The sequence below is a fragment of the Ceratotherium simum genome, chromosome 10 (genome assembly GCF_057802395.1).
Source record: "Ceratotherium simum simum isolate JZ-2026a chromosome 10, ASM5780239v1, whole genome shotgun sequence".
In the NCBI taxonomy this organism is placed as follows: domain Eukaryota; kingdom Metazoa; phylum Chordata; class Mammalia; order Perissodactyla; family Rhinocerotidae; genus Ceratotherium; species Ceratotherium simum.
In genome coordinates, this window is record NC_141909.1 from 65796973 (window position 1) to 65823896 (window position 26924).

The 26924-nt window shown below is 39.3% G+C and overlaps 1 protein-coding gene and 1 long non-coding RNA gene across 2 annotated transcripts in view; one reads left to right on the plus strand and one right to left on the minus strand.

The window, feature by feature from the left end:
- Positions 1 to 7466, plus strand: part of LOC147916159 (uncharacterized) — a 29695-nt gene extending 22229 nt beyond the window's left edge. The window contains exon 4 of the long non-coding RNA XR_015553452.1: positions 2462 to 7466. This is a non-coding gene — a long non-coding RNA (uncharacterized LOC147916159). The remainder of the gene's footprint in view (positions 1 to 2461) is intronic.
- Positions 1 to 26924, minus strand: part of FREM2 (FRAS1 related extracellular matrix 2) — a 172796-nt gene that overhangs the window by 6873 nt on the left and 138999 nt on the right. The window contains exons 7-16 of the mRNA XM_087436139.1: positions 24411 to 24560; positions 22421 to 22630; positions 20263 to 20462; positions 19322 to 19484; positions 18374 to 18556; positions 13230 to 13360; positions 10765 to 10923; positions 9162 to 9465; positions 6816 to 6947; positions 5347 to 5678 (exon numbers count right to left, since the gene is read on the minus strand). Coding sequence (XP_087292265.1) covers positions 5347 to 5678; positions 6816 to 6947; positions 9162 to 9465; positions 10765 to 10923; positions 13230 to 13360; positions 18374 to 18556; positions 19322 to 19484; positions 20263 to 20462; positions 22421 to 22630; positions 24411 to 24560 — 1964 coding nt within the window. The remainder of the gene's footprint in view (positions 1 to 5346; positions 5679 to 6815; positions 6948 to 9161; positions 9466 to 10764; positions 10924 to 13229; positions 13361 to 18373; positions 18557 to 19321; positions 19485 to 20262; positions 20463 to 22420; positions 22631 to 24410; positions 24561 to 26924) is intronic.

A 26924-nucleotide genomic window follows, 5' to 3' on the forward strand; every position in this document is an offset into this window, starting at 1 on the left:
TTTATCTGCTTTTATAATTTAGAAACTAACTATTAAAAGTGATTTTAGCATTGAATATCATTAGAGAAAGTGCAAGTTTCTTTTTCTTGGCAAGTAAAATTCTTAACTTTTATAAGAGGGAGGATTTGATTCTTATAACTCTACTTTGTTGGGGTGTAAGCTCTGTATCTGGTGTCCTCAGCAGGTACCTGGTATGGTCTCTGGCACAGAGTAGGTGTTCATCGAATATTTCTTTAAGGAATGAATGTGCAGTAAATAAGATGGCAAAAGCAGAAGTAGTCTTAATATCAGCTAAAGCTATATTGAAGCAGTAAAACTGCATAAAACTTCATTTGCTGTTAACAGATGACTCTCCCGGATGTTTCAGGTGATTCCTTCAGTTTGGCAACTCCTTTTTTTTTTTTTTTTTTGGGGGGGGAGGAAGATCAGCCCTGAGCTAACATCTGCCAATCCTCCTCTTTTTGCTGAGGAAGACTGGCCCTGGGCTAACATCCGTGCCCATCTTCCTCCACTTCATATGGGATGCCGCCACAGCATGGCTTGACAAGTGGCGCATCGGTGCGCGCCCCCAGTTGTGAACCGGAGAACCCCCGGCTGCGCAGCGGCGCGCACGCACTTAACCGCTTGCGCCACTGGGCTGGCCCCATGGCAACTCTTTCTTATAAGTTAAATAATCTGCATGTGGGAGGTTAGGGAAGGAAGAAAATCCTTTTAGGGTGTGTTAGAAAGAGCTTTTCAATCACAAAGAAAAACGCAGGGACTTGGCAATATTTCACGGCAGGAGCTTTAGCTACTAAGAACATATAAAGAAAAAAAAATCAATTCTTAATCATGTTGTTCCTGGCAGAAGCAATTACCAGTTAGTAAAACTTGTTTGCAAGTGATTACCTTGATCTAAGGCGCCAAGTCTAGAAAAGGACTAGAAGCGGGAAAGTAACATCTATTAGACGCTTGGCCACGGCTGTGTGGAACTGGCAGAGGACAAACAGACCCGGGCAGCACTGGCTTCCTTCGGGTGCTGCTGTCCAATGGAGTGGGCAATAAAACTAGGAAGCTGCTCTGAAGCACATTTAGCCCATATTGATGGTTTACCTTTGTTTTTGCCCATTTTCCCATCCTAAATGCAGAAATGTAAAAGTTTGTCAGACTCTTAAGCACTTCTAAAGCAGAATGTGTTCACCAAGCATTTAGTTTGCTTGCCTTCAGGTGCTGTTTCGTGAAACTTGTTTTCATTTCAATCTGATCTGTCAGTACTCAAATGAAGCTGTAGACCAGTGTCATTAAGGCATGGATTTGCATAATTTCACCAACAGTGGGTGTGGATATAATCTGGCACACATCTGTACGACCACTGTTGGGCAGCATTCTTGTACCAAGAACAGAGGGAAAAGTTAATTTGCCTTTCTCGTAATCGCATCTGTGACCATACCCACTCCTCACATTCACTCCATTACATGACATTTAATTCATTCAATTACATGTCCAGATAAGTATTATGACGTGGTTAAGAGCAGAGGCTTACAAGCGAATCGCTTTTGGGCAAGTTATTTGACTTCTCTTTGCTTCAGCTTTCTCATCTCTAAAAAGAGGACAAAATTAGTATTTTCCTTATAGTGGTGGTGTGAGGACAGGATTAGTGGAAATATGTAAAGTACTTAGAAGAATGGCAGGCACATAGTAAACATTAAATAAAATGTTAGCTAGTACTATTATTATCGTCGTTATTGTTATTGTTAGTACTATTATTGGATATTTTCTCTTCTTCTCTAGAACCCAAAACTAATGGGGGAAAATTAGGGAAATATCTCAAAGAGTTAAATTTCTTCTACTTTAATTTGTATTTTCTTCTCCATCACCTACATTTAAATAATGTGTGTATGTTGAGGGGGAGGCAGGGATATAGGAGAAGATCCTTAGCTAGGGGGGAAGTAGAAGTTTAAATCCAAGGAAGAAAGTCGGGGAAAACGAAATGGTCATCTCTGAGCTTCACTCTAAGAGAGGAAGCAACATGCTTTATTAGATTGTATTGCCATTTAGTTTACACTGAGGCTTTTAGAATTTTATAACAAGATTCTGAAATTCCAGTGATTTACACTGAACCTGGTCATCTCCTTTATGTTGATCCAGGTTACTCTGTTAAATTTATTTTCAACAGTGCAAAAGCAGAAAAACCCTTTCAGAAGAAACTCATACAACAAGCTGGCCACCTTACTTAAGAAGATAACATGGACCAGTTAAGAACTGGATGGCTCAATAATTCTTATAGGGTGCTCTCTCTTATTCTGAGTATTATGTAATGTAAGCCTCTTCAGGCAGGTGAAACTTAACTGAAACCTGCAGTTCCCAGTTTTCACTAATGAAGCAGAACTGTCACCAACTAGGCACCTGGAGAAACTCAAAGGTGGGTCTGGAAGCAATTAACTGTTTTTCCAAGTTATTTCTTTTCCTTTTTTATGTTAAGGAGATGAAACCACCAACCATCCTGAAACTGACCAAACAAGAAACTCAAGGGAGATGTAACCACCAACCATCCTGAAACTGACCAAGCCTCACCACAAGACCTAGGCCCATGACCTTTGCCTTATTTTTAATGCAAAGATCTCTCCAGGAGGAGCTTAGGCCTCATTATGTGGAAGTATGTTCTCCAACTGAACCTGTGCAAGCTAATACCTGCCTCTCCCTTTTGAATATTCATTCCCCAACCGAAATAAAAGTTCCTGCTTCCCTTTGTTCGGGGATGCTATGACTTTGGAAATGATTCCTCATGGCCTCCTATTTGCTGCAAATACACTTTACTTTGTGAGACAACTTCCACTGGTGTAGAGTCTTATTTAACGCACCAGGAGGCGAGCCCACTTGGTTCGGCAACAGAACCATTGGCAGCTCAACTACAGAAGCAGAGCAATAACTTTTCTAGCTAGGAGTGGTAATGGGAAGAGAAGAATAATGAACGTAAATAATTAAATAGAGGAAGCGTGATTTTAAAAAACACAGCAAAGTATAATCAGTTTAGCTGAGTGTTTTATGGTAAGGTTTGGCCGGAGAGATGAACACATTAGAGGCAAGATTTGCATTCAAAATGCACTTGATACATTGGAGAAGTGGGCAGATATAATAGAACAAGGCTTAAGCAGGATAAGCGCAGAGTTTTCACTAGAGAAAGCTCTCTGGGTTGCATATCTAAAAGACAGAAAAGTGCTGCCATTTTGTGGAGAAGATAGAAAACGTTCTTGAGCATGAAAAGAGGCTATAGACTAAGCGAGATCCACAGAGAAGCTCCAGGTAAGAAGTGATTTTTAACAAGGAAGAACTAGAACTACAATATAATCCTATTACTATATCCAATTTGTGTGTGTGTGTGTGTGTGAGGAAGATTAGCCCTGAGCTAACATCCGTCGCCAATCCTCCTCTTTTTGCTGAGGAAGATTGGCCCTGGGCTAACATCAGTGCCCATCTTCCTCTACTTTATATGGGACGCCACCACAGCATGGCTTGACAAGCGGTGTGTTGGTGCGCGCCCGGGATCCGAACCTGCAAACCCTCCAGCTGCTGAAGCAGAGTGCATGCACTTAACTGCTAAGCCACTGGGCAGGCTCCACTATATCCAATTTTGTTTATGCCAATAGATCCTGTGACTTAAGCAAGATCCTGAGAGAAAAGCAAATGGAAAGAAAACAGGAATGATTTAATAATGGATTGAAAATAAGCTCTGTGAGGAAGAGCTAAAGGAACCAGAGATATTTGACCTATAAAGGAAAAAGGCTGAAGTAGATTTGTTAACATGAGTCTTTATTTTTATTCTGGGGATAGGGTTTTTTTTTTCTTTTGTGTTTCTTTCAGGTGGCAAAGATAGGTTGGGGAAGAGGGATCTGAAGAGGTAACACTTCTGAGGGCTTAAGTGACTTGCCTAAGGACACATAGCTAGAGATTTTATTTATTTTATTTTTTCCCCCCAAAGCCCCAGCAGATAGTTGCATGTCATAGCTGCACATCCTTCTAGTTGCTGTTATGTGGGACTCGGCCTCAGGATGGACGGAGAAGTGGTGCCTCGATGCGCACCCGGGATCCGAACCCGGGCCGCCAGCATTGCGGTGCGCGCACTTAACCACCAAGCCACAGGGCCGGCCCAGGACACATAGCTAGAAAACATCAGAGTGACATTTAGGTCTGCATTTGCTTGATTCCAATATCCAGGCTCTTTCCACTGTTCCACACTGTCTTCCCATTGGTGTTGTTATTTGGGATTTTTACTAATCCACGCAAGTTTCTGAATATTTTGCTGCTTTCAGAAGAGGTGGTTAAGATAATGTCTCACTACCTTGGAGTCCAACAGTTCCCAGATATAATATAACTGCCCATTTAACATAACACCACCTCAACTTGTCAAGTTTCACACTTGGCTGTAGGATTAAACTGATAGTGAGTTATCATCTACTTTTCTCTTGCTACCACTTGTTTTATATTTTAACACCACAGGAATATAGCACAGAAAAAAACCAGCCTCACCTTTGCCAAATCTTGAAAGACATGATCTATTCTGGGTACCATTCAACACTTTAATGTATAAGCCTATTTACATAAACTCTTTTGTTCAGTCCTGTAGGACAGAGCATAGCTTTTAGTTCAAATACTCACTAAATTCTCAACTACACCCTATATATTTTAGATTCTCTATAATAACTGCTAGTGGAGACCTTGCTTCTTTATCATTTTAACAACAACTTTGTTGATGATGGTGGTGGGGAGGATTGTGTGTGTGTGTGTGCGCGCGCGCGCACATGCGTGTAGTATGAAGAGGAGTCAATAATTGTAGAGTAGAAATAACAATAAGCTTTTAACGAAAACACTTTAGACCATGTTAGTGATGAAGAAATGAAAGAGAGGGAGGAAAAGGGGAGAAAACTAGAAAGAAAAGAGAGGAGAAATGAGGATAGAAGGAGAAAAATAGAAGGTAGAGGAAGAAGAAAGATAGTAAGGAGGGAGAAAAACTAGACTGACCCTGAGGATTGTAAATCCTCATTTTAGATGGTTTATGAGATATCACAGGCATCTATATACATAAGAAATGATAATGTATACTTTCAAGAGTAATTGGTGTTTCGATTTTTATAATATCAGAATAGATTTGAAGCATTGCTAAAAAATACATATGCTTTTGACACATTGTTCCAGAAATAGACACGGATTTTTCACACCAGTCATGCCAATTTTCTAGTCCCTCTTGTATCTAATGACCTATATCACCAAAATGGAAGACTGGAGTTGAGATTTAGTCCACATCTACGTAACTGAACAAAACCAACTAGTTTATCCAGTGACCAAAGTTCAGATGTTAAAAATCCATACCTGCCCATCTGTTCCAATGGTGCCTCCACAGTCAGTAAGAAGTTCCGACATGTCATAGTAGCTAACAAACTCCCATAAGCAGGCCTCTAAGTTCAGGTTTCGGTAGAAGCGTAAGGTATTGGAACCTCTGATAGATGAGCTGTACTGGTGAGGATACATCTCTCCAACTATTTCTGGATTTTTTGTAGCATCAGTCAAGAAACCGTGGTGGGTCTTCACTTCAGTATAATCCAGGAGGTTGGAGCACTTGTGGTTTCCAACCCCCGTGCCATCGGGACTGAGGGTGAGCTCAAAGTTGGAAAGCTCTTTGGTGGAGATCACAGGGAGCATGCCTACAAGGAATTGTCATCATTGTTACCATTCTCACCAACAGCAAAGGGCTTAGAACACTTCATAATTTCCTTATCTCTTGAGAAGACAAGTCTTATAAAATACTGCAGAGGAGTGATTATTAAAGTGGTGTCCTAGGACCCCTGGGGGTCCCAGGAATTTTCCTGTGACATGAAAGCTATTTTCATAATGATACTAAGACATTATTTGACTTTTCCACTCTGATTCTGTCACTGTTATAGGTCTGTTTTTCCCTCCTCAGCCCTTTGCACCCCTGAGTCACATGTCCAATGTGAGCCTAGAGATGGTGTAGTCAAATGTGGGACCAACATTATGCTGTAAAGTAAATAGGCACATATTCCTGTCTACCTACCGTCCCACTCAACACAAATTTGGGTTTGTAATAAGCAGACAATGCAGAATTGTGTCCTTTTTCTGAGAGAGGTAGATTCTACCTTGTAGTTGCTAATGCTGCCTAATATTTCCTTTTCCTTACCTACTTAAAATATAACTAACATACCAAATAGTAAAATTAATATTAACAATTTACTTCAGTATAAAATGAATTGAGTCAAATACAACTTGAAAATGTCTCCTGAACATGAGGAAATATTCATAAAGTGTGGGTAAAGTTACTGACTCTCAAATTCTGGCCACACTTCCCTGTCCAGAGAAAAGGAACACAAACATAATACTGTTAGTTGCATTTTTTATTTTATTTTAATGCCTAGGAAATGTCTTAGTTATTGCAATAAATATTGGGAGGGATCTATAAAACTCCAGCTATGAAATATCAAATACATGTTGAAAGTGAGCATTGAGATACCAAAATGCTTTACAGTAAGTCTAAGTTCAAGAGTTTTGAAGACATACTTGTGCTATTTCCTAAAAGCTATCATATTAATCAATGTTTTGTTTTATTGTGTTTGGACATGTATTAAATTTATCTAATTTTAGAGAATGCTTAAATCGTCAGACTTCAAAAAACTGGACAGAAAGAAAGCAGAAATACTTGAAAGGAGCAGAAGCAGCAAATTGAGCAGTTATTGTCTGCTTGGTTATTTAGGGTATTCAGTAAAATAACCAGGTAATGTGGAGCCCAAACCACCTCCACAGATTTGCTTACCCAAGTCACCTACCGTCTATGTGTGGCATCGTGACAGTGAGCTTGATAAGGTTTGCGTAGTCTGGGTCCTCGGGGCCCGTGTAGCGCAATTTAGCTGAGAATGGCTCTGCTCCCACTATCCCTGGCACCCGGGGCTGACAAAGACCTCAAGGAGAAATGAACATATTTATGCTAAGAGAAGAGAAAAGACAACACCTAAAGAATATTTTTAAAATAGGCACTATTATTTTTTTTATGTACTTTAAAATTCTCTGTGGACTAAGGCATTGCTAAGAGTAGATATCATAAGGAAGCAGAATAACATAGAGTAAGAAGTAATCACAGCAGACAGTTTAGTGTTTACTTCTTAATAGTTGGGGTATTTTATAAAGTATGAGAAAAAATAGTTATTGTTCAATGTGATTTAATATGTGCTGGACATTCTAGGTTATGATCACATTCACAAAATCATTTTAATATAAAGTGTGAACTGACACAGTAAAAATGATTAAAAGCCAATAGGAAAAAAGTAAGTATAATTTAATTAAGTGAATGGGATGCTTACCCTAGAATAATATACTTACGACTAGTTATAAAATATACATTATTTATAAACAAATAAAACTAAAAGTGCCCTCATTTTTAAAACAAAAAATGTCTCTTTAGAGGGGCTGGCCTGGTGGCATAGCGGTTAAGTTCGTCCGCTCTGCTTCTGGCAGCCCGGGGTTCACAGGTTCGGATCCCGGGGGCGGACCTACGCACCACTCATCAGGCCACGCTGTAGCAGGTGTCCCACATAAAGTAGAGGAAGATGGGCACAAATGTTAGCCCAGGGCCAATCTTCCTCAGCAAAAAGAGGAGAATTGGCAACAGGTGTTAGCTCAGGGCTGATCTTCCTCACACACACACACACAAATGTCTCCTTAGAACCAGGGAGCAAAATGTCTAGTTTTCTCTATATATGTAATTTCTTACAGTATTATAATTTATAATATACTGATAATAAAACATTTTGTTGCTGATATACACATACGCAGACTGATATACATACTGATATATATCATTTTCTCTCTCTCTCTCTCTTTCTCTCAGTGATCTTTAAGAATTTTGACATGAAAATCTTCCTCCAATGTTTGCTTTAAGAGAATTTTGATGTTTCCATTTTAATATCATTTAGGGGACCAAGATGCTAGATTATAACTTCAAGAGAACTAGGGAACATATATTTTCTATTTGTACGAAACAGAGGAAATAGACAGGTATTTATTAGAACAGCAATAAAATCAGAGGCAGTCCTTAGCATCTGATCTGTGTGTTTTATTAATAGGGGAACTCATTTTAAGGCATTGTTTATTTATTTATTTTTTGGCACTAACACAATAGTTTGTTTTTAAGGCAAACTTAAAAACCATATATTTTAATCCTAATAAAAGAACATGTTTCCTATACATGATATCAATAAATATTGATCCTGAGTATATAATGGTGGGAGGTGGTACATATAACTCTTCTTTCTGTGACAAAGAAACTTCTAAAATTTTGTATGAAAATGGAAGTTTTAGAAATAGAATCTTATAAATAGACTGTTATATTAAAAATCTAATTTAAAAATTCTTCTTCAGAGTGAAGGATTTGTTATAAAGTGGATTTCCTGTCTTTTCAGTGTTGTCTCCAGCTACATCCTATTCTCCACCCACAACGTGTCTGGGCTCCAGCCCGGAACATCCCCCGTAATAACAAGGTATGGGCACTGGTACATACTTCTGCACCTGGACTGTCCTTCTCCTCCTGCCCCCAGCAAACTTCTACTCATCCAACAACCAGCTTGGAGTGCCTTGGCATCACGTATGTCGTTGCATACCATCCTGCTTCACCTCCTGATCCTTCCTCCTCTCTCTCTCACATGCTTCCCCACTTCTCTGCTTGTCGTTCCCAGAATATTCCAAGTTCTTGCATGCTTCTGTGAGTCATTGCTCATGCTTTTTTCTCTGCTGTTTTCAAGATGCAGCTAAGCATCTCCTCTTTGATGAAACCTTTCCTGACCCACTCAGGGTAGAACTAATGACTCCTACTTTTGCATTTTGAGCCTTGTACAGACCTAAAATTTGTCTGTGTCCTCAATTTGAGTATAAACTCCTTGAGGACAGGAATCTCGCCTTATTTTTCTTATTGCCAGCATAAAGTATGGCATATAATAATAAGTGATCAAAAAATGAAATGAATTAATATTTGTTTTCTAAAGAATATTTTCATAAAAATGGATTTTATAGGGTATTAAGGAATATGTGAGGGCACTTGGAAGAATTAATAACCAGAGTTAGAGATTTATAATATTCCACGGTATTCCAGTGGTCTTCATGTGGGAATGGCAATGCATTACCTTCTTCTTTGCCAATGGTTACAATAGGACTCATCAGCTCCAGGCCCTCATTGCCATTGGCATTCACGGCACGAGCCACACACTGCACCCTGGAGCCAGGCTGAAAGTATATGGAGTCTAAAGTGATCATCTTGGATGACGTAAAAAAGGTGTCAAAGTCCACTTCTCTCATGGGGCTGGTCACACCATCAGGGCCAGCGGGTGCACTAATCAGCCATCGGTACCGCGTCAATGTGTCATTGATGTTCTCACTTGCACAAATAGAGCCTGTTTTGTCATAGTCTGAATATTTAGGGTTGCAAGCCTATGGAAAACAAACAACTATGTTAGGGCCACGGTACAGAACTATGTGGAAATGATTCCTCTCAAGGTCTCACAGTGTTTTCACTGCTGCGTTTTCCATTTCCAGATGCTAGTCCTGCAACTTTCAAATTCCTATTCTAGCCATAATAGCTTTTATGAACTCTAATCTTCCATTTCAAACAGCTTATTGGACATTTCCACCTCTAACTTGATACATGTAAAATTATTATTCATTTTATCATCTCTCAAATCCTCAGAGTTGCCAAATCATCTTTTTTCTTTCCCCCTCCCTTCCTTCCTCTCTCTCTCCCTCCCTCCTCTCGCTCATCTTGCCCCCACATCCAGTGGGTCAGTGAACTTGGTTGATTCTTTTGCAATACTTCTTAAGTTGCTCCCTTCTCATTCCCAGGGACCACCTCCCCATCTAATTCAGAGCCTTTCTAGTCCAGTGACACACCTGCCCTGGTAACACTCCAAAATATACTTTCTTCTCATGCCATTCTTCTGTGCAAGAACTCCCTGCTACCCAACAAATGAAGCCCACTTTCCTTAATATAACATTTAAAGACCTCTACAACTTGGCAGCAAATTATGATGTCTGCCTTGTGAATTCAATAAACGTTTATGTGTAGCTATTATATGTAGGTCATTATACCAGGGCTGTTGTTATGTAAAAATAAATATGACCCAGTGTTTTCTCACAAGGAGCTTATAATTTAGAGTCAAGAGAAGGCAAGTAAAAAAGTGATGATAACATGTCATTTTTTATGCTATTCCTCTAGATGTAGTTTGTGTTGCAATCACTTCTTCCTGGAATGACCTTCCCTTATCTGACTCTTATCTTAAACTACTGAAATTCCCCCAACTATCCCGAGCCTTCCTTCACACATGGAGCTGCAGCCCTAGCTAGTCTGTATCATTCTCATAATAATAATGATCACATCTTGCCCTATAGTACAGTAACTGATTCCTGTATATTTTTCTCTTCCTTATTTTTAAATTCCTTGAGTTCAGAGTTCAACACTTATTTATTTTTCCATCAGTGACAGACCCTGAGATAACACAAGATAACACACTATGTACACATCAGTTAATAAACCTCTAGTGGATAAAGGAAGAAAAATGGGAGCTTTAATTGATTAATGTTATATTTTCCCTTCTAAAGTTCAAAGCTTCAAACTTGTAGTATTTTCCCACTTTTATTTCTGCATGACAAAGCCAATACTATATTGGTTAACGTTTATAATTATTTTAAATAATTATTTTACAAGTTTCTCAATTTTGTCAATTTCCTACTCACTGTGATACAGACGACAGGATAGCCAGACACAGGTCCAGCACTCTCTTTAGCTCTGGAAGTGTCATCATACATCAGTAAGGACACAATTTGAGGGACAGAAGGAAAAGTGACATCTGCCATGCTGTTCATTTCTTCTATATACACAATGGCTTTGGTCATCTAGAAGAAAAAGATAATTATCTGTAGTTACTGAAATAATTGACTCTTGGTGCATCTATTGTACAGGATAATACCCATGATGCTCGGCAAGTCCTTGGCTTCATTATGATGAAAACTGTCACATGCAGAGCCCCTGCAGAGTGACAGGCCCTATGCAGCTTGTTCCATGTAACCCTGACACCTTGGCCATATCTTATGGTACAGGGGAGGGTACCTGAGCCCAGGGCTTGCTGCGTTGGCCAGTGGTCCACAAGGTATTTGGGCTCTAATTTTTTGCTCCAAAGTGATGATAGTAGCTAAATCTGTCTGGGCATTGTGAAGTGGAAGATCCATGAAAAAGTCAATTAGTTGATAGTGGGAGGAAAGGTGAAAGACACCCCAAGAGAAGGCAGATCCTAGACGTCACATGATAGCACGGGCCATGTGGAAGTGGATGCTAGAGAAAAGCAAAGCTTTAATGAGCAGAGACCAGAAGCAGAGCCTGAAGCACAGGCAGAGGGAGAAGTTGAGCCACAGACAGAGGAGGAATCTATGAACATCCACTGCTGGGATGGTGACAGGAACACCTCGATGATAACTTTTCCTTAGCTCCTGAATAACCTTCCAATAGCTGGCTATAAATCACAATTTCCAAATCTATATTTACATGTGTATTCTCTTTTTGTTCAGATATAAGCAATCTTTCTTGGTTACATGTAAAAAACCCTTTTATATTAATTTTAATATTTTTCTCTCTTTTTTTATTGCGGTAACATTAGTTTTTAACATTATATAAATTTCAGGTGTACATCATTATATGTCGACTTCTGTACAGACTACGCCGTGTTCACCACCAAAAGTCTAGCTGCCATCCATCACTGTCCACATGTCCCCCTTTACCTCTTTTGCCCTCCCCCCAACCCCCTTCCCCTCTGGTAACTACCAATCTGTACACGTGTATTTTTTGGTGGGGGGGCTGAGGAAAATTAGCCCTGAGCTAACATCTGTGCCAATCTTCCTCTACTTCATATGTGGGTCACCGCCACAGCATGGCTGACAAGTGGTGTAGATCTGCACTCGGGATCTGAACCTGCAAACCCCGGCTACCAAAGTGGAATGTGCCGAAATTAACCACTATGCCAGGGGGTTGGCCCCAATCTTCCACTTTTTTGCTTGAGGAAGATTAGCCCTGAGGTAACATCTGTGCCAATCCTCCTCTATTTTGTGTATGTGTCGCTGCCATAGCATGGCTGATAAGTGGAGTAGGTCCACACCTGGGAGCTGAACCCGTGAACCTGGGCCGCGGAAGCAGAGCGTGTGGAACTTTAACCACTTGGCCACGGGGCCAGCCCCAGCTGCCGTACATGTGTATTCTTAAAAGAAGCTTTTATCACTTGAGGTGATCTGAGTGAATCTCTGTTCCTTTCACTCAAAAGAGTTTAATGCAATGCTACATAAAAATAACAATAAAAGACTCATTTTTTATGTGATTAAAACTTTAGTTTTATAAATTACTTTAGGTTTAAAGGTCAAAATTCTGTGAAAATTATGTTTATCTTAAAGAAAATCTGGTTGATGATACAATATAAATAAACACGGAAAAAAAATGTTAGGACAGGAACATTTTGATCACTGAGGCTCTGGACATCAATTTAATAAAGCTAGAATGAACAAGTAGGAATTTTGAGGGTTAGCAAACTAACCTTTGTGAGTTAAAATGTGTGTTTTAATGAGTTGTAGCACTGAATTAATCATCTCATCTTTGTGCTGAGATGAGACTTTCTTTCTGGAGGTTAATCCCAAATTCAAGTATTACTGACTGAAATGGGGAGGGTAAGTGGGCTGATGTGGGGCGCAGTGACTCTAGTCTTTGAGTTTCTTTTTTTTTTTTTTTTTTTAAGATTTTATTTATTTATTTTCCCCCAAAGCCCCAGTACATAGTTGTCTGTCATAGCTGCACATCCTTCTAGTTGCTGTATGTGGGACACGGCCTCAGCATGGCTGGAGGAGTGGTGCCTCGGTGCGCACCCGGGATCCGAACCCGGGCCGCCGGCAGCGGAGCGCACGCACCTAACCACCAAGCCACGGGGCCGGCCCTAGTCTTTGAGTTTCTACAAACATGATTTTTCAAAGAAAGAAACAGAAATTTCTTGATTACGATCTAATAGGAACAAAATTTATTTAGGAGGTGAAAAGAGATTATGCGCATCTCCTTTATAAAGGCTTATGCAAAGTCCCATTCCCTTATTGTATACTATATGATGCTTACATGCATTTTCCCTAATAATATGCTGGCCATGAATTTATATCCACATTTTATTGCTTACCTGTGTCTCTGCTATCATATTTTCATCGGGTTTTAGGTGAACAGTGAAGGACTCTCTCATCTCTCTTATCCCATCAAAGATTACTTCAATTTCAACAACGTGCTGGGTTTCTCCCTCCTTAAATTCAATTTCTACAAATGCAAAATCACAGATTTAAATCTTTTATGTATGAACATGAGAAGTTTTTGTCAAGCTTTCTTGACAATGGCTCACAGTGAGAAGTACATCTTACATTGTGGCCCAGTGTATTTGTGTGTGTGTGTGCGAATAAAATGGAATAAAAAGTTTAAAAACATCACTTATGCTTACTATATTCATTGCACTCTGATATTTTCTATTCTATTCCATTTTATCCAGAAGAAAATTCGAATCATAAGGTACTAAATTGAGTTATTGACCCACAGTTTGAAAAAATGCTGAGGTATGCAATGGAAAATCAGCAGGTCTAATATTAGGACATAACCAGTTGAAATCGCCTCTCATTTCCCAGAATTTCTAAACCAATAGGACACAAGTCAAACAAATATGATCACAGGTATTATTGAGTGTGAATAGCATTTACATTATGTATGTATCTAGAAAAGCTGGATATAAAATTGAGACTTTTAATATCATATCAAACTATATTTTAAAAAGACTTCTTTTTGCTGTTGATGTAAATCTTGGAAACTCTTTTTTAGATAAATGTTAATGGTATTTTTCTCTTACCCCCATCCGTCCTCACAAAAAGAATGCTTCATTGTCATGAAAATCAAATGCAATTATGAGAATCCTTTTCTTAATGAAACCGGCAAAGAGTTAGCCATTGATAATTAAACAGCTAGTAACTATGGGGGATCAGAATTGGCCCCACCCCCACTAACTAACCAAAGGAGTATGGATGGGAGGCCTGCCCCCAGAACAGACCATCACCACAGACATCTCTGGTGACTGGGTGGGTCCCTGCTAAGCCCATTCTTAGTTCTGGTTGCCCTTTATAAAAGACATTTACATTTGTAAAGAAAATCTCGGGGCCGGCCCCGTGGCTTGGTGGTTAAGGGCGCGCGCTCCGATGCTGGTGGCCCGGGTTCGGATCCCGGGCGCGCACTGAGGCACCACTTCTCCGTCCATCCTGAGGCCGAGTCCCACATACAGCAACTTGAAGGATGTGCAGCTATGACATACAACTATCTACTGGGGCTTTGGGGGGAAAAATAAATAAATAAAATCTTTAAAGAAAATCTCCATCTGTAAAGGTATCTTCTTCCCTGTACCAGGAGGAAGGAGGGGGATGGCCTTACCTAGAAACTTATCAGAACGGAAGATGAGGACTTAAATCTGCATGATAAACTTACGCATTGTTAACTGTGCTGTTTAGGTAATATGCTGTCTGACTCCCACTAGGTTCCTATAGGTAACGTCACCCTGGAGTCGGGGTCACCATGGTAATGGGTGTTTGAGCTATTTTTTCAGGAACTGAACCCCTTGTCCACTTCAGGCCGGTTTGAGACCACCAACCCATCAACTGGGACTTTTTGATGGTAAGAGGTTGGAACTCCACCCTCAGGGCATGCTAATGCCGCCATTCTGTGAACATGGTGTCCTACAAAGAGGCATGAAGCCTGACTACGCTTGTGTAGATCATCAATTACCTCATCTCTCCTCACCTCCAATCATTTCAGATCACCTTGCTCCCTTCCCCATAAATACCCCTGAGTCCCTATCTTCGGGGAGGCGGATTTGAGACTTGTTCTCCCGTTTTCCTCACTTGGCTGCCTTGTGATTAAACCCTCTCTCTCTGCAATCTCGTCCGTCATCTCCGTAATTGGCTTTCTGGGCGTTGGGCAAAAACGGACCTGGTGCGGTAACATTAACCATTTCAAAATTATTAAAGCATTAAGAATTAATTGATTTTCTTGAACTCATGAGTAAGCAGCTGACCATACTGTGAAACTTGGATAGACTATTTTGCTGGTTTTACCATACCTTTTGAGAAACTGGCTCAGAAGAGAAATAAAGAAGATAATGCATAATCATTCCAATTAGAGATGATAACAGATGCTGCTTTCTGACATAACTGCAGTTCCATCATTATAATTCTAAATTATAAATCATTTAAAATGTGGCAGAACAAAATGTGTCTCCAACGTATTTTTCTTTTCCTACTTCTATTTTTTTTGTCAATTATGGAAAAGTAAGCCAGATTCATCTTTAAAATTAGCTCTGTTTCTAGATACAGCCATTATCCACATCAGCCTTAGCATGTTCTATAGTCTGAGATTTCTCATACCCTAAGAGATCTTATGGTTCTTGTTCCAGAGGATGAAAGTAGCCAATCATCTGGCCCACCAATTTGTTTGGTAGCACCTGTGGGATGTTGTATTAATTAGTTTCTAACACTTAAAAATCTGGAGATTTCATAGGCAGATGCAGATCTTTTTTCAGTTCTTTTGCATTTTTCTGCCTAGCAACAGTCAGTGGCTAAGAGAGGACAGGCATTTCCCAGCAGCGAATGGACTTTCCAGTTCAATACCATCCCTGTCACTCCATTTTCCCCTCAAACCTCCTTGGTTCCTCATTTTCATTGCTTGTCTTAGCCCTGTAAGCATTCAAGTTTTGTAACTCTCTGAATTATACAAACCCAATTTCCAAGAAGTTAAAAAGTTAAGAATTTATTTTAAATATTTAAATTATTGTTTTCTTAAAGTACAATTGCTAGATGATAGACAGTTTTCTCAATCACTGTAGCCTTTATCTGTCATTTTAGACATTTTTAGCACAACACATATTTCAACTTACATTCTATATTTAATTTTTTCTGTTTATTTGTGAAGGACTGACCTCAATTTGGAACACAAAAAGAGAAATTAAGATATGTTTCAGAAAATATTACTAAATTTTTATGATAAATAGCATGTTGACATTTATGGGCTAAAAGAGACAAAGGCTGATTTAATGTTATTTAACTTTTTTCTGACTTCATTTGTCAGTTTACTATATAGGTATAATTTTGTTTCTGTTTTAGCAAAAAGAATTGTTTTATATTTTAAAAAAACATTTTCTGTTAAAGGTCATATTGTCCATATTTAGAAGGTGTTTCCTTCATGTAAAACCTACTCACTACAGAAAGACTTATTTTAGATTTTATAATTTAGTAGCTAACCAGGGTTTTTTTTTCTTTCCTTTTGGGTTGTATGTGATTTATATAAAATATATCACTGATGCCAGCCCTGATATCAGTTCCCCTACATTAAACCCAGCATATATGGGGTTAAAACCAAAAGTACTCATCCTCTTTTCCTGTTTCTCCAAGTTACAGTAATATGTAAATATCAGGGTTCTTTTTGAAGTCTTTTTTTTTTTTTTTTGAGGAAGATCAGCCCTGAGCTAACATCCATGCTAATCCTCCTCTTTTTGCTGAGGAAGACGGGCCCTGAGCTAACATCTATTGCCAGTCCTCCTCCTTTTTTTCCCTTTTTCTCCCCAAGGCCCCAGTAGATAGTTGTATGTCATAGTTGCACATCCTTCTAGTTGCTGTATGTGGGACGCGGCCTCAGCATGGCCGGACAAGTGGTGGGTCGGTGCGTGCCCGGGATCCAAACCCGGGCTGCCAGTAGCGGAGCGTGCGCACTTAACCGCTAAGCCACGGGACCGGCCCCAAATATCGGTTTTTTAAACCTTTGTATCCCTGAACTTCACAAGGCAAACAGAAGTTACAAATTGTTAAAAGGCCAGGTGGCCTCACACTGGGCTCACACTGAAGTTTTGGCTAATTACCAGTTCTTGAGGTTTATTAAAGGGAGGCTGATATCCAGAGAATATCAAGAAGCTGAAGCTTCCCAGACCCCAACTCCTTGGCTTCCTGGCACCAGGATCCACCCATCATGGAGGCAGACCATCAAAGACAGTCCCACCTTTGATTCCCTTATCTCACCATCCTCCTCCCTGCAAACAGCCTTACAAGGCCAAACGCAGGCTGCTGGGAAAGCGCCAACCAGCAAGGCCACAGACTCCCCCTCCCTATAAGCAGCTACATTCCTCGCAACCTTTAAACCCCCTTGCCTCCCATCTTTCAGGGAGACGGGACGAATTTGAGGGCTCACTCTCGTCTCCCGGCTGACGTCACCGGAAATAAAAACCCTTTCCTCGCCACAAGCCTAACGTTCCAGTTTTTATTTGGCCCCTCTTGTGTGGCGGGTAAAGAACCTGTGTAGGAGTCTGGTAACATTGTCATCCTTTACACAGAGAATGATCTGAGGATAACTTTGAAGCTCTTTACCATATATGCAAAAAAAAAACACAAGCTCCTTTGTAGAAGATGCTCTTTTTTCCTATTGTCTCATTAAATTTATTACTTAGTAATAACTATCAGTCACTTTCCAAATTTTGTTCGCAAGTTAGGAGATCAAGAAGAATGCCTGAAGCTCTAAGATCATCAAGAACTCATGACGGTTGGTAGTGAGAGGTAGGAAGCCAGAAACAAAGTGGAAAGTAGAACTCCAAATAATTCATAAACTTCATTTTGAACATCAATTTACGTCTGTTCTGTTGGCAAATAATTCATAGACACAGAGAGAGAAGAACTGATTTGTTAAGAACTTACTTAAAAGTAAGTGGTAAAATGGTCCAAAAATTTGAAGGAGGCGGCGGATGGATGACAGCCATCCGTGATGGGCTTCTAAGGCCCAGAGAATTCATTGTCTCTGTGTTTGGTATTGCACCACTCTTTCAGTGCCCTCCATTAACACAAAGTTTTCTAGCTTTAAGTTTTAAATTGTTGGTGTTCTATAAACTATAATAGACTATCATCTCGGCTATCATGCACATTTTCAATGTAATAGAATATGCCAGGAAAGTTATTATTTAATATCTGATTACCATAATGAAGTAAAACCCATTGAAAGTTAAAGTAGTCTCAAAACAGAAGGTCATCCAGTACATCTACTCAAAATTTCCTGACATCCTAACACATATACCTTGTAAGTCAAAGAAGAAAATCTTGGAAATAAATTCCATTGTCTTTGTTTTTCTGAAGGAGATTAATTTGAAGGATTATGTCTATTTTTATCTCAGTTTGATATTTCTCTTCTTTTCTCAAGGGCACCAGCACTAACACACAGTGTGAGCATGACCCATCTGGAGACAGGCCCTGGGAGCCCCCATACCTTCCGACACAGGGTGATAGTCTTCTCCAGAAGTGGCTGAGCCATCCTTGGTGTGGACTCTCACGATGGAAACCTTTGAGGTGTCTCCTTGGCGAATCACGGGAATTTTTATAACCACCGACTGTCCTGGTTCTCTGGGTTCACTGACGCTAAATTTGGTTTCTCCAAATTTAATAATTGTCTCTACAATTGTAAGAAACGTGGACAAATTAAATTCTAAGGGGAATGCTTTTTCTTCATTTATGTTTCTTTCCATGTGGGAGGAGCTTAATTATATCATACTCCTGGCTTCTCTCTGTCCCCTCACCCAATATTATTTGTGAGTGTGTTAGGAGAAACTGAGCCCAGCTCCTTCCTTGGGAATTAACCAGCCCCCAAAGAGCATGTGCTCTGGGCAGTCTCTATATGCCAACAATTTTATGGGAGTGAGCCACTGAGAGTGGGAGGGGAGGGAGGAAACTGCTGGCTCAGGAATCACTGCACCCAAGGGTGTGTGAGGAGGGCAGAGGAGGTATGAATGTTTGGGATGCAGACTTGAGATATAAACCACATTCTCCAACATCAACTTCCAGTTTTGGGGGTTTTTTTGGTGCAAAAGATTGGCCCTGAGCTAACATCTGTGCTAATCTTCCTCTATTTTTGTATATGGGATGCTGCCACAGCATGGCTTGATGAGTGCCGTGTAGGCCTGCGCCGAGGATCTGAACCCGCGAACCCCAGGCTGCTGAGGCGGTGTATGCGAACCCAACCACTACGCCACCGGGCTGGGCCCCAACTTCCGGTTTTGATGGTGTATTTCATTCCCCATTTGACTTAATCTTTTTCCTATTTCTCAATTACTTTAAAACCCTAGTCAGAAAGAGGGGGTTATTTTCTGAGCCACTTAACTTTACCATAGATGGATTTCAGTTCCCAATTTACAGCTGAGCACAAGAAATGACTTCTTACTATCAGCATCATCTCGGATCCTTATCGGAGTTTCATTTTGTTCACCAACTGTAGCCCCAAAGGGAGAGTTGCTTTGTGGAGTGCCAAGAACCAGGCGGAGCTCCTCTACCTCCTCATACAGTACATCGTCCAGCAGCTCAAGGATACAAGGCTTTTCCGTCTCACTTGGAACAATAATAATAACAGCAGGCCAATCATATCCCAGAGGCCAAAAAGGATACACCTGCAATTAGATGTGAGCACCACAAGGGCAAGGATATTGCTTTTTCCCTGCCGTGTTGACATTGCAAAGAATAGTGTCTGGCATGTAATAAGCCTTCAATAAATATTTACTGAATGAATGAGTAAATATTTGAACATATGTAATGACAGGTCTCTATTTATACAGGGAATTTCTTTAATGTCTGTCTTTAAGTTCTGTCACTCATCTTAGAAAACAAGGGGAAAAAAGCAAATGCCAGTTTTGTTTACGAATTTCTAGCATCATGATCAGGAAGCAAATTTAGCAAGCTTGTACTGGTTGGTCATTCTTAATTTGACTGCTGTACTAATTTCTAATACAACTATTGGATAAAAGTCATCAAATATTTTAAGACTCTGGATACATGCTAAAATGTGATATCTATTTCCTTCCATTTCTGTCATTTGAACATTATCTCTGAGCATTGTAAAATCTATACATTTGATATGCCCTTTTCCACTGAATAAGTTTTGAATAAACAATATTGTACATTGCTGGAAACCAATCAACAAGTTGATACAGAAACCAAAAGGACATTCAGTCAATCTGTTAGAACCTACCTCACCTTATTATCATCTAGTACACATAAAATCATGTCATAAGCTTGTTTGAAATCAAGAACTTGTATTTCCCTGATATACATTTCTCACCAAAAACTTGGCTTCCTCAAATTTCAAATAAAAATTTCAAGCTCAAACTTACCAGGGAGGAATGTGATGATGGAGATCTCAGTATTTGGGCGTTCTTCAAAGTCCATCATCACTTGTGCAGACCCCTGCCGTGTATAGCATCTCACTGAAGACCTGTACTGGATATCTCCACTCCTGTGGATCACTGCAACTATCTGCCCATCATTTTCATTTCCAGTATATACTCGTTCTTTGAATTGCATCTTAGGCACTGAAAAAACAAATACAGGCATACCTCGGAGATCTTGCAGGTTCGATTCCAGACCACCGCAATAAAGAGAATATCGCAATAAAGTGAGTTACACGAATTTTCTGGTTTCTCGGTGCATGTAAAAGTTACATTTATACTATACTGTAGTCTAGTAAGTGTGCAATAGCATTATGTCTAAAGAAACAATGTACATATCTTAATTAAAAAATGCTAACCATCATCTGAGCCTTCAGTGAGTTGTAATCATTTTGCTGGTAGAGAGTCTTGTAAAAAACTCAATACCTGCAAAGTGCAATAAGAGGAGTGCAATAAAACGAGGTAAGCCTGTAAACGTATAGATCAAAGTGAGCAGAAGTTTCCTTAAGGAAAATGGCATTTCAGAAAACATGGGTTAGTGGAAAGAAGAGTGGAACAGAAGTGAGAAGAATTGAGTCCCAGTCTTCACTTAGTCACTTGCCAATGTTTTGGCCCTGAGTAAATCACTCAAGTGTTTTGATTTCTTTGTCTTTGAAATTTTGCTCTGCCCATTTTGTGGAGTAGGAAGATGCAATGAAATATTAAAAAGTGGATAAAACCAGAGACTTTAAGATATCTGTGTCTATATATGTTGCTTAATCATGAGTTTTCAGAATTTCTTGATATGAATAGCACTAAATATCGTGCACATAATTATAAGGATAGTTTACCCAGACGGTGTTGGAAAAACTGATGAGTATAATATTATATATATATATATAAGATTTTTAGGTGACACCTATGCTGGGTCAATTAAATATAGATTTCATTGACAATAGGTTAGACTCCTCCAAGCAATGTCAAGATTCTCATGGTTGAAGATTATTTAGAATTCCCTTGTGATGACATGACAGAGAGCCCTGCCGTGTGTCCAGCAGCTGGTTGTCTCAGAACAATGTTTTTGGCACCTTATTAGGGAAATTTCAGGAGTGTCTGGGTGTAAGGAGATGACAGAAAGTGTCTTGTGTTGAGAAATGGAAAAAGACCATTGATACTCAAAGGTCTGTGCAATTTCATGTGGTTCTACTACCCATTTGTAGTGAAAGAATTATTGAGACACAATCAAGATATTGATGACAATCTCATTTTCTTGTTTTTAATTTGAGAGGAAGATTACAAGTTTTCTTCTGAGTTTACATAATTCTATCAAAATGATCAGGAAGAGAAAGGAAGACAGGGTCAGCTAGGGTATTGTTATGGGTTGAACTGTGTCCCCTCCAAACTCATAGGTTGAAGACCTAACCCCCAGGACCTGAGAATGTGACCTTATTTGGTGATAGGGTCTTTACAGAAGTAATCACGCAAAAATGAAGCCATTAGGGTGGGCTCTAATTCAATATAACTGGTGTCCTTATAACAAGGGGAAATTTGGACACAGAGACACACATAGAAGATGATGTAAAGACACATAGGGAGGGGGCTGGCCCAGTGGCACAAGCAGTTGGGTGCGCACGCTCTGCTGGGGTGGCCCGGCATTTGCCAGTTTGGATCCCGGGTGCACACTGACACACCGCTTGTCAAGCCATGCTGTGGCGGCATCCCATATAAAGTAGAGGAAGATGGGCATGGATGTTAGCCCGGGGCCGGTCTTTCTCAGCAAAAAGAGGAGGATTGGCAGATGTTAGCTCAGGGCCAATCTTCCTCACACACACACACAAAAAAGACACATAGGGAGAAGATGGCCTTCTACAAGCCAAAGAAAGAGACTTGGAACAGATCCTTCCCTCACAGCTCTCAGAAGGAACCCACCCTGCCGACACCTTGATCATGGACTCCACCATCCAGAATTGTGAAAACAAGAAATTTCTGAGTCTGTAGTACTTAGTTATGGCAGCCTTAGCAAACTAATACAGGTATATAAATCATAGTTTATCATTTTACTAACAGTTATATAAACTCTAGCTCATCATTTTACTTATCATTGTAAATTAATAAACACTCACAATCTGAGATGGAATCATCTATGGACACTGTGGCTTTGCAGGGCTCGCCGAGGGCAGCATTCATTGGCATACGAAGCACCAGTTCAAATTTCTCAATTCCTTCCAGCACTGGTTGTCCAAGATCATCCAGAATGGTAACACGAACAGTCTGCATGTTGACTCCGGGTGCAAAATCTAAATTACGACTGATTCCCACATAGTCTGTTCCAGCTATGACAGTAGCAAAAGAATTATTCAATTGGGGATTGACTAAATTTGAACAAAATTATGAAAAGCCAATTATGTAGATTTATTTATACTTATTTAAAAAAATAAAGGCCAGTGTAACATTACAGAAAAGTATATTTAATGAAATGCAAAAGATTAGTATCTACATTAGTTATTGAGATAGTAGATCAACGATCATGTTCTGATCTTTGTTTTATCTATGTCTAACTATTTTAGCTTTAGTTATTTTAGCTTTCTGTCTTATAGTTCTTCCGTCTTTATTCTGGAATTCTCAAATAGAGCTAATAAAAATCAGGTCTAAAATAATCAGCCTATCAATCAAATATATGATTATCATAAATTGTATATAAAATATATATGTTTAAATTTTGTTAACATTAGTTAAATATCTATATTTTTACAGTTAAATATCTATATTTTTTCTATATTTTTTGGAGCTACTGCAGAACATCCTATTTAGGTGTGTTTAAAGCACACCTAGTTAAAGTAACACATTTCAGATACAAGTTTTTGTCCCACAAGCTCCACCCACACTTGCCCCAGGCAAAGAGGGCAACCCTTTATTCTCAAAGAGCTATTTGGTCTTTCGCTTATTATTTTACAGACCATGGGGCACATACCTAGTGTTGACATCTCCATTTGTGTCTAAAGTAGTTAAAAACAAAACTGTCTGTTAATCTTTAGGCACTAGATCCATATAGACTGGGAGTGGGGAATAGTTCAATGTCACTGGTTCTCTTTGTTTTCATAACTTCTGCTCTTCTACCTCTCATTTTACATCTACTTTACCTCTGAATATGCAACTATGTTTATCTGTATCTGTCTTTGTTTTTTAAAATCTCTACCTGAATTTCTTTGTGGTTCTTCTTGTACTTTTCTTTCCTTGCTTCTTCACATTTATTCTCATCTCTCTCTCTCTCACTTTCTCTCTTGGATTTGACTTTTCTCTTAAAATATGACTAATTTGTCTAAACAAATATTTAATGGACACCTACTACATGCAAAGTATTATGCTGGTTCTATTACATTAAAAAAGTTAAAACCTAAGGGTGACTATTAAAGTGGTACGGCCCCTGCTTGCTTTGTGTAATGAATGTGTGATGTGTGTATGATGTAGATGGGTGCACGCATGTGTGTGTATGAGAAAGAAAGAGAGTTTGTATTGTTGGTAATTTAGAAGAAGAAGAAAAAAAGAAATTTCTAATCCTATGCTTGTCATAAACTATATGCTCAACTTGTTGGAGCTGTAGATTCCAGAGGCAGGATGTGGCCTATACAGCTAGGACAGCTTGGGTAACGAAGTGTGGAAAGAGTCTCTGGGTCTGAAGTAGCTATGAAGACACTCAGTTAAAATGAGGAAGGAGTCACGTTGGAGATGCACACTCACGTGATACTTAAATGTCATTAGATTTCTGTGAGGGTGGCCAGTATGATTATTCTTGTTGTGCATATGATGTCATAATACTCAATGATGTTAGATTTGCCAAGTTTAGAGAACCAATTCATGCAAATATAGCATTAGAATTTAGCGTCTTTGACTTACGTGTTTTTAACTTAGCCTCTGATTCATGGTCCTTAAATGTATTTTCTCAGAAGTAAATAGAGCCTAGATTTATCTATTATACAGTAATAATTTCAGAAAAAAATCCATTCAACCAGCTTGCTTTAACAGGAATAAAGTATTTTAGCTGTAAAGTATTTTGTGCATGGTAAGTTGAACATTGCAGAACAATCAAAAGAGCTGATATAGGAAACTGCTCACCATCGGCAGAGGGAGGATCTGTTTTCCGAGATCTCACGGTTACACTGGAAGACCTGGACAGGTCAGTGCCCGTTCTCCATACCCGCACTTCCACATAGCCGGCACTCTCATCCACAGAGTACTCGACATCACCAAAGTAGAAGACTGGTTCTGTTAAGAATGAAACAGAAACCATTTCTGTGATTGTTCTTTGTCCACCTCAGACTCTGCTGATGTAATTCCAAAGAAGCTTTGGCTTCATCTTATTGACTTCCTTATATCATCGTATTTCTTTCTTTTAGTTAGATAACATCTCTTTAATCTGTAGATTTATTATATAGTTTGAGGTCAAAATGTCTCTATTGAAAAAATATATATGATAAATTGCCTAGTGGAACATTCTCATCTTGAGGCATAAGAGTTACTTTGTCCTCTGAATGTAGGATTATAAACAGCTTCTAAAGGTACTTTTTGGAAATTTAGCAGGTAAAAATAGAACCAAAATGAAACAAAACACAGAAGGCTAAAATTGGACAAGTTTGTTTTGACTGCTCATTTTATCATCTCCTATTGCGTCTTCACTCTAGAGACTATTTACATTATGACATCTTCTAGTCCATCAGATTTGGGCTTAATCCAGTGCATTTGGGACTGTTATAATCACTACACAGTTAGCACCTTATTGGCATAACTAGACTGAATACATATGACGACCAGTCCTGAAGACTTTAGGAGTAGTAGGGCACGAGTGTAGGTTACCTGTGGGGTTTTGGGGATATCCTATACCAACTGAGGTTCCACTAGAGAAATAATCTCATACCAAGGGGTTTACAATTGTCTTAAACACATATGAAAATGATGTGACTTAGGTCATTAAAGTAGGACACTGACTTTGGAGACCTGTCTTTTTCTCCAGTATTGGTGATGAATTAAACTAACCGTGCTGCCTGATTCCACCCCTGACCAACAGTTTACCTTGTGAACAGCTGCCAGAAGTCTGAGGTACAGCAGTTAGCTGACTAATGAAGAAAATGGCAAGATAATTTGTGAGCTTACTTAAAAAAATTTTTGAAACATTTATAGGCTCACAAGAAGTTATAGAAATAGTATACAGAGTACATACCTTACCCACTGTGAGTTGAGTTTATAAGCAACCATTAACAAAGATAAATTAATTGAGTGTATACACATAATAAGGCCCTTTGACTTGAGACATTTTAGTCATTTGTGTCTGGTTTTACAAGACTCAAAAGGACTGAGTCTAAAAGAACATGCAACTCACATCAATGTTCCTTAAAACACAAGGCCATTAAAGAGATGACTGTCATGTTTTAGAGCATCTAATTAAATTAACGAACACACAAAACCAAACAAAACCCTATAATCATGGCTCACAATCAAAAGAAAACCATTTTGTGCATGGCTCAAGTTGAGTAAGAATTCTTTATTTTCCTGCCTCAAATAAATTACCTTTATTAAAACTGGAAAATTGTGTTTTCTCTGTTTCTTCATATGGGGGGCATGATAAAAAGCATATAGGTCCCCTGAACTCTTGAATAATACAAAACCAGCCTCAGAAATTTTGTTTGGGTGCTGGGGTTCACAGGGTGATAAATCTGACTACAGCATACTTTACCTCCTTCTCATCCTTTCAACATGGACGGTGAGAGGGCATGTCAGTGTATGTGTACAGATGAATGTATTATCCTACTAACCTCAGTCAAGGCAGACCTCAAATACAAGCCAATAAATTCCTTACATTTCTCATGCCTAAGTAGGGGGCAAAGGTGAAGACAGAGCCCTGAAAATGCTTATTTTGACGAGATGGCCAAACTAAGCACATCTGTACGTCTTTCAAAAGGCTTTTACAATTATCACGGAGGCCTGATCATCTGCATCCAACAAATGGTCTAAGTCTCTCCACATTCCTAGCAAACCACATCATCATACAAATTAGGTTTCTGAGTTATGGAAGAGAGCTGTGAAACACAGCGAGGAGGGACGTCCTATTTAATAATGATACCTCCCATCTTCCCATCTCCCTACTCCTCACAGATACACACTACAAGTGGAAAAGAGTAAATCATGCGAGTGAACACGACCGTTAAAGATCAAATGGGCTACAGATCAGAGATGAAATGTGTTCTGTGTGTATATGTTCAGACTCACTTGGTCAACTAGAGATCGAGTGTTTTTATGTTATAGCTTAATATAACGAGAATAAAAAAGGGAGTTCTATGCAGTACTCTGAAAATTTTTATCCAAGTTGTTATTCGGAATAAAGAGTAATGATAATAGTTACCATATACAGAGCATTCACTATGTGTCTGACACGTGCTTTATATACGTGTGTGTGAGACAGAAAAAGAGAGCAAGAGGGAGAGAAGGAGAGGGAGGTAGGGGGGCATGGCACATGTAACAGTGCAATAAATAATACAAGTTATGTGAATGATGCAAACAATATCATCATATTGCCTATTGTATAGGTAGTACATTAACCTTTGGCAAAAAGAAAGAGAAGGAAAAAAGAGGTTG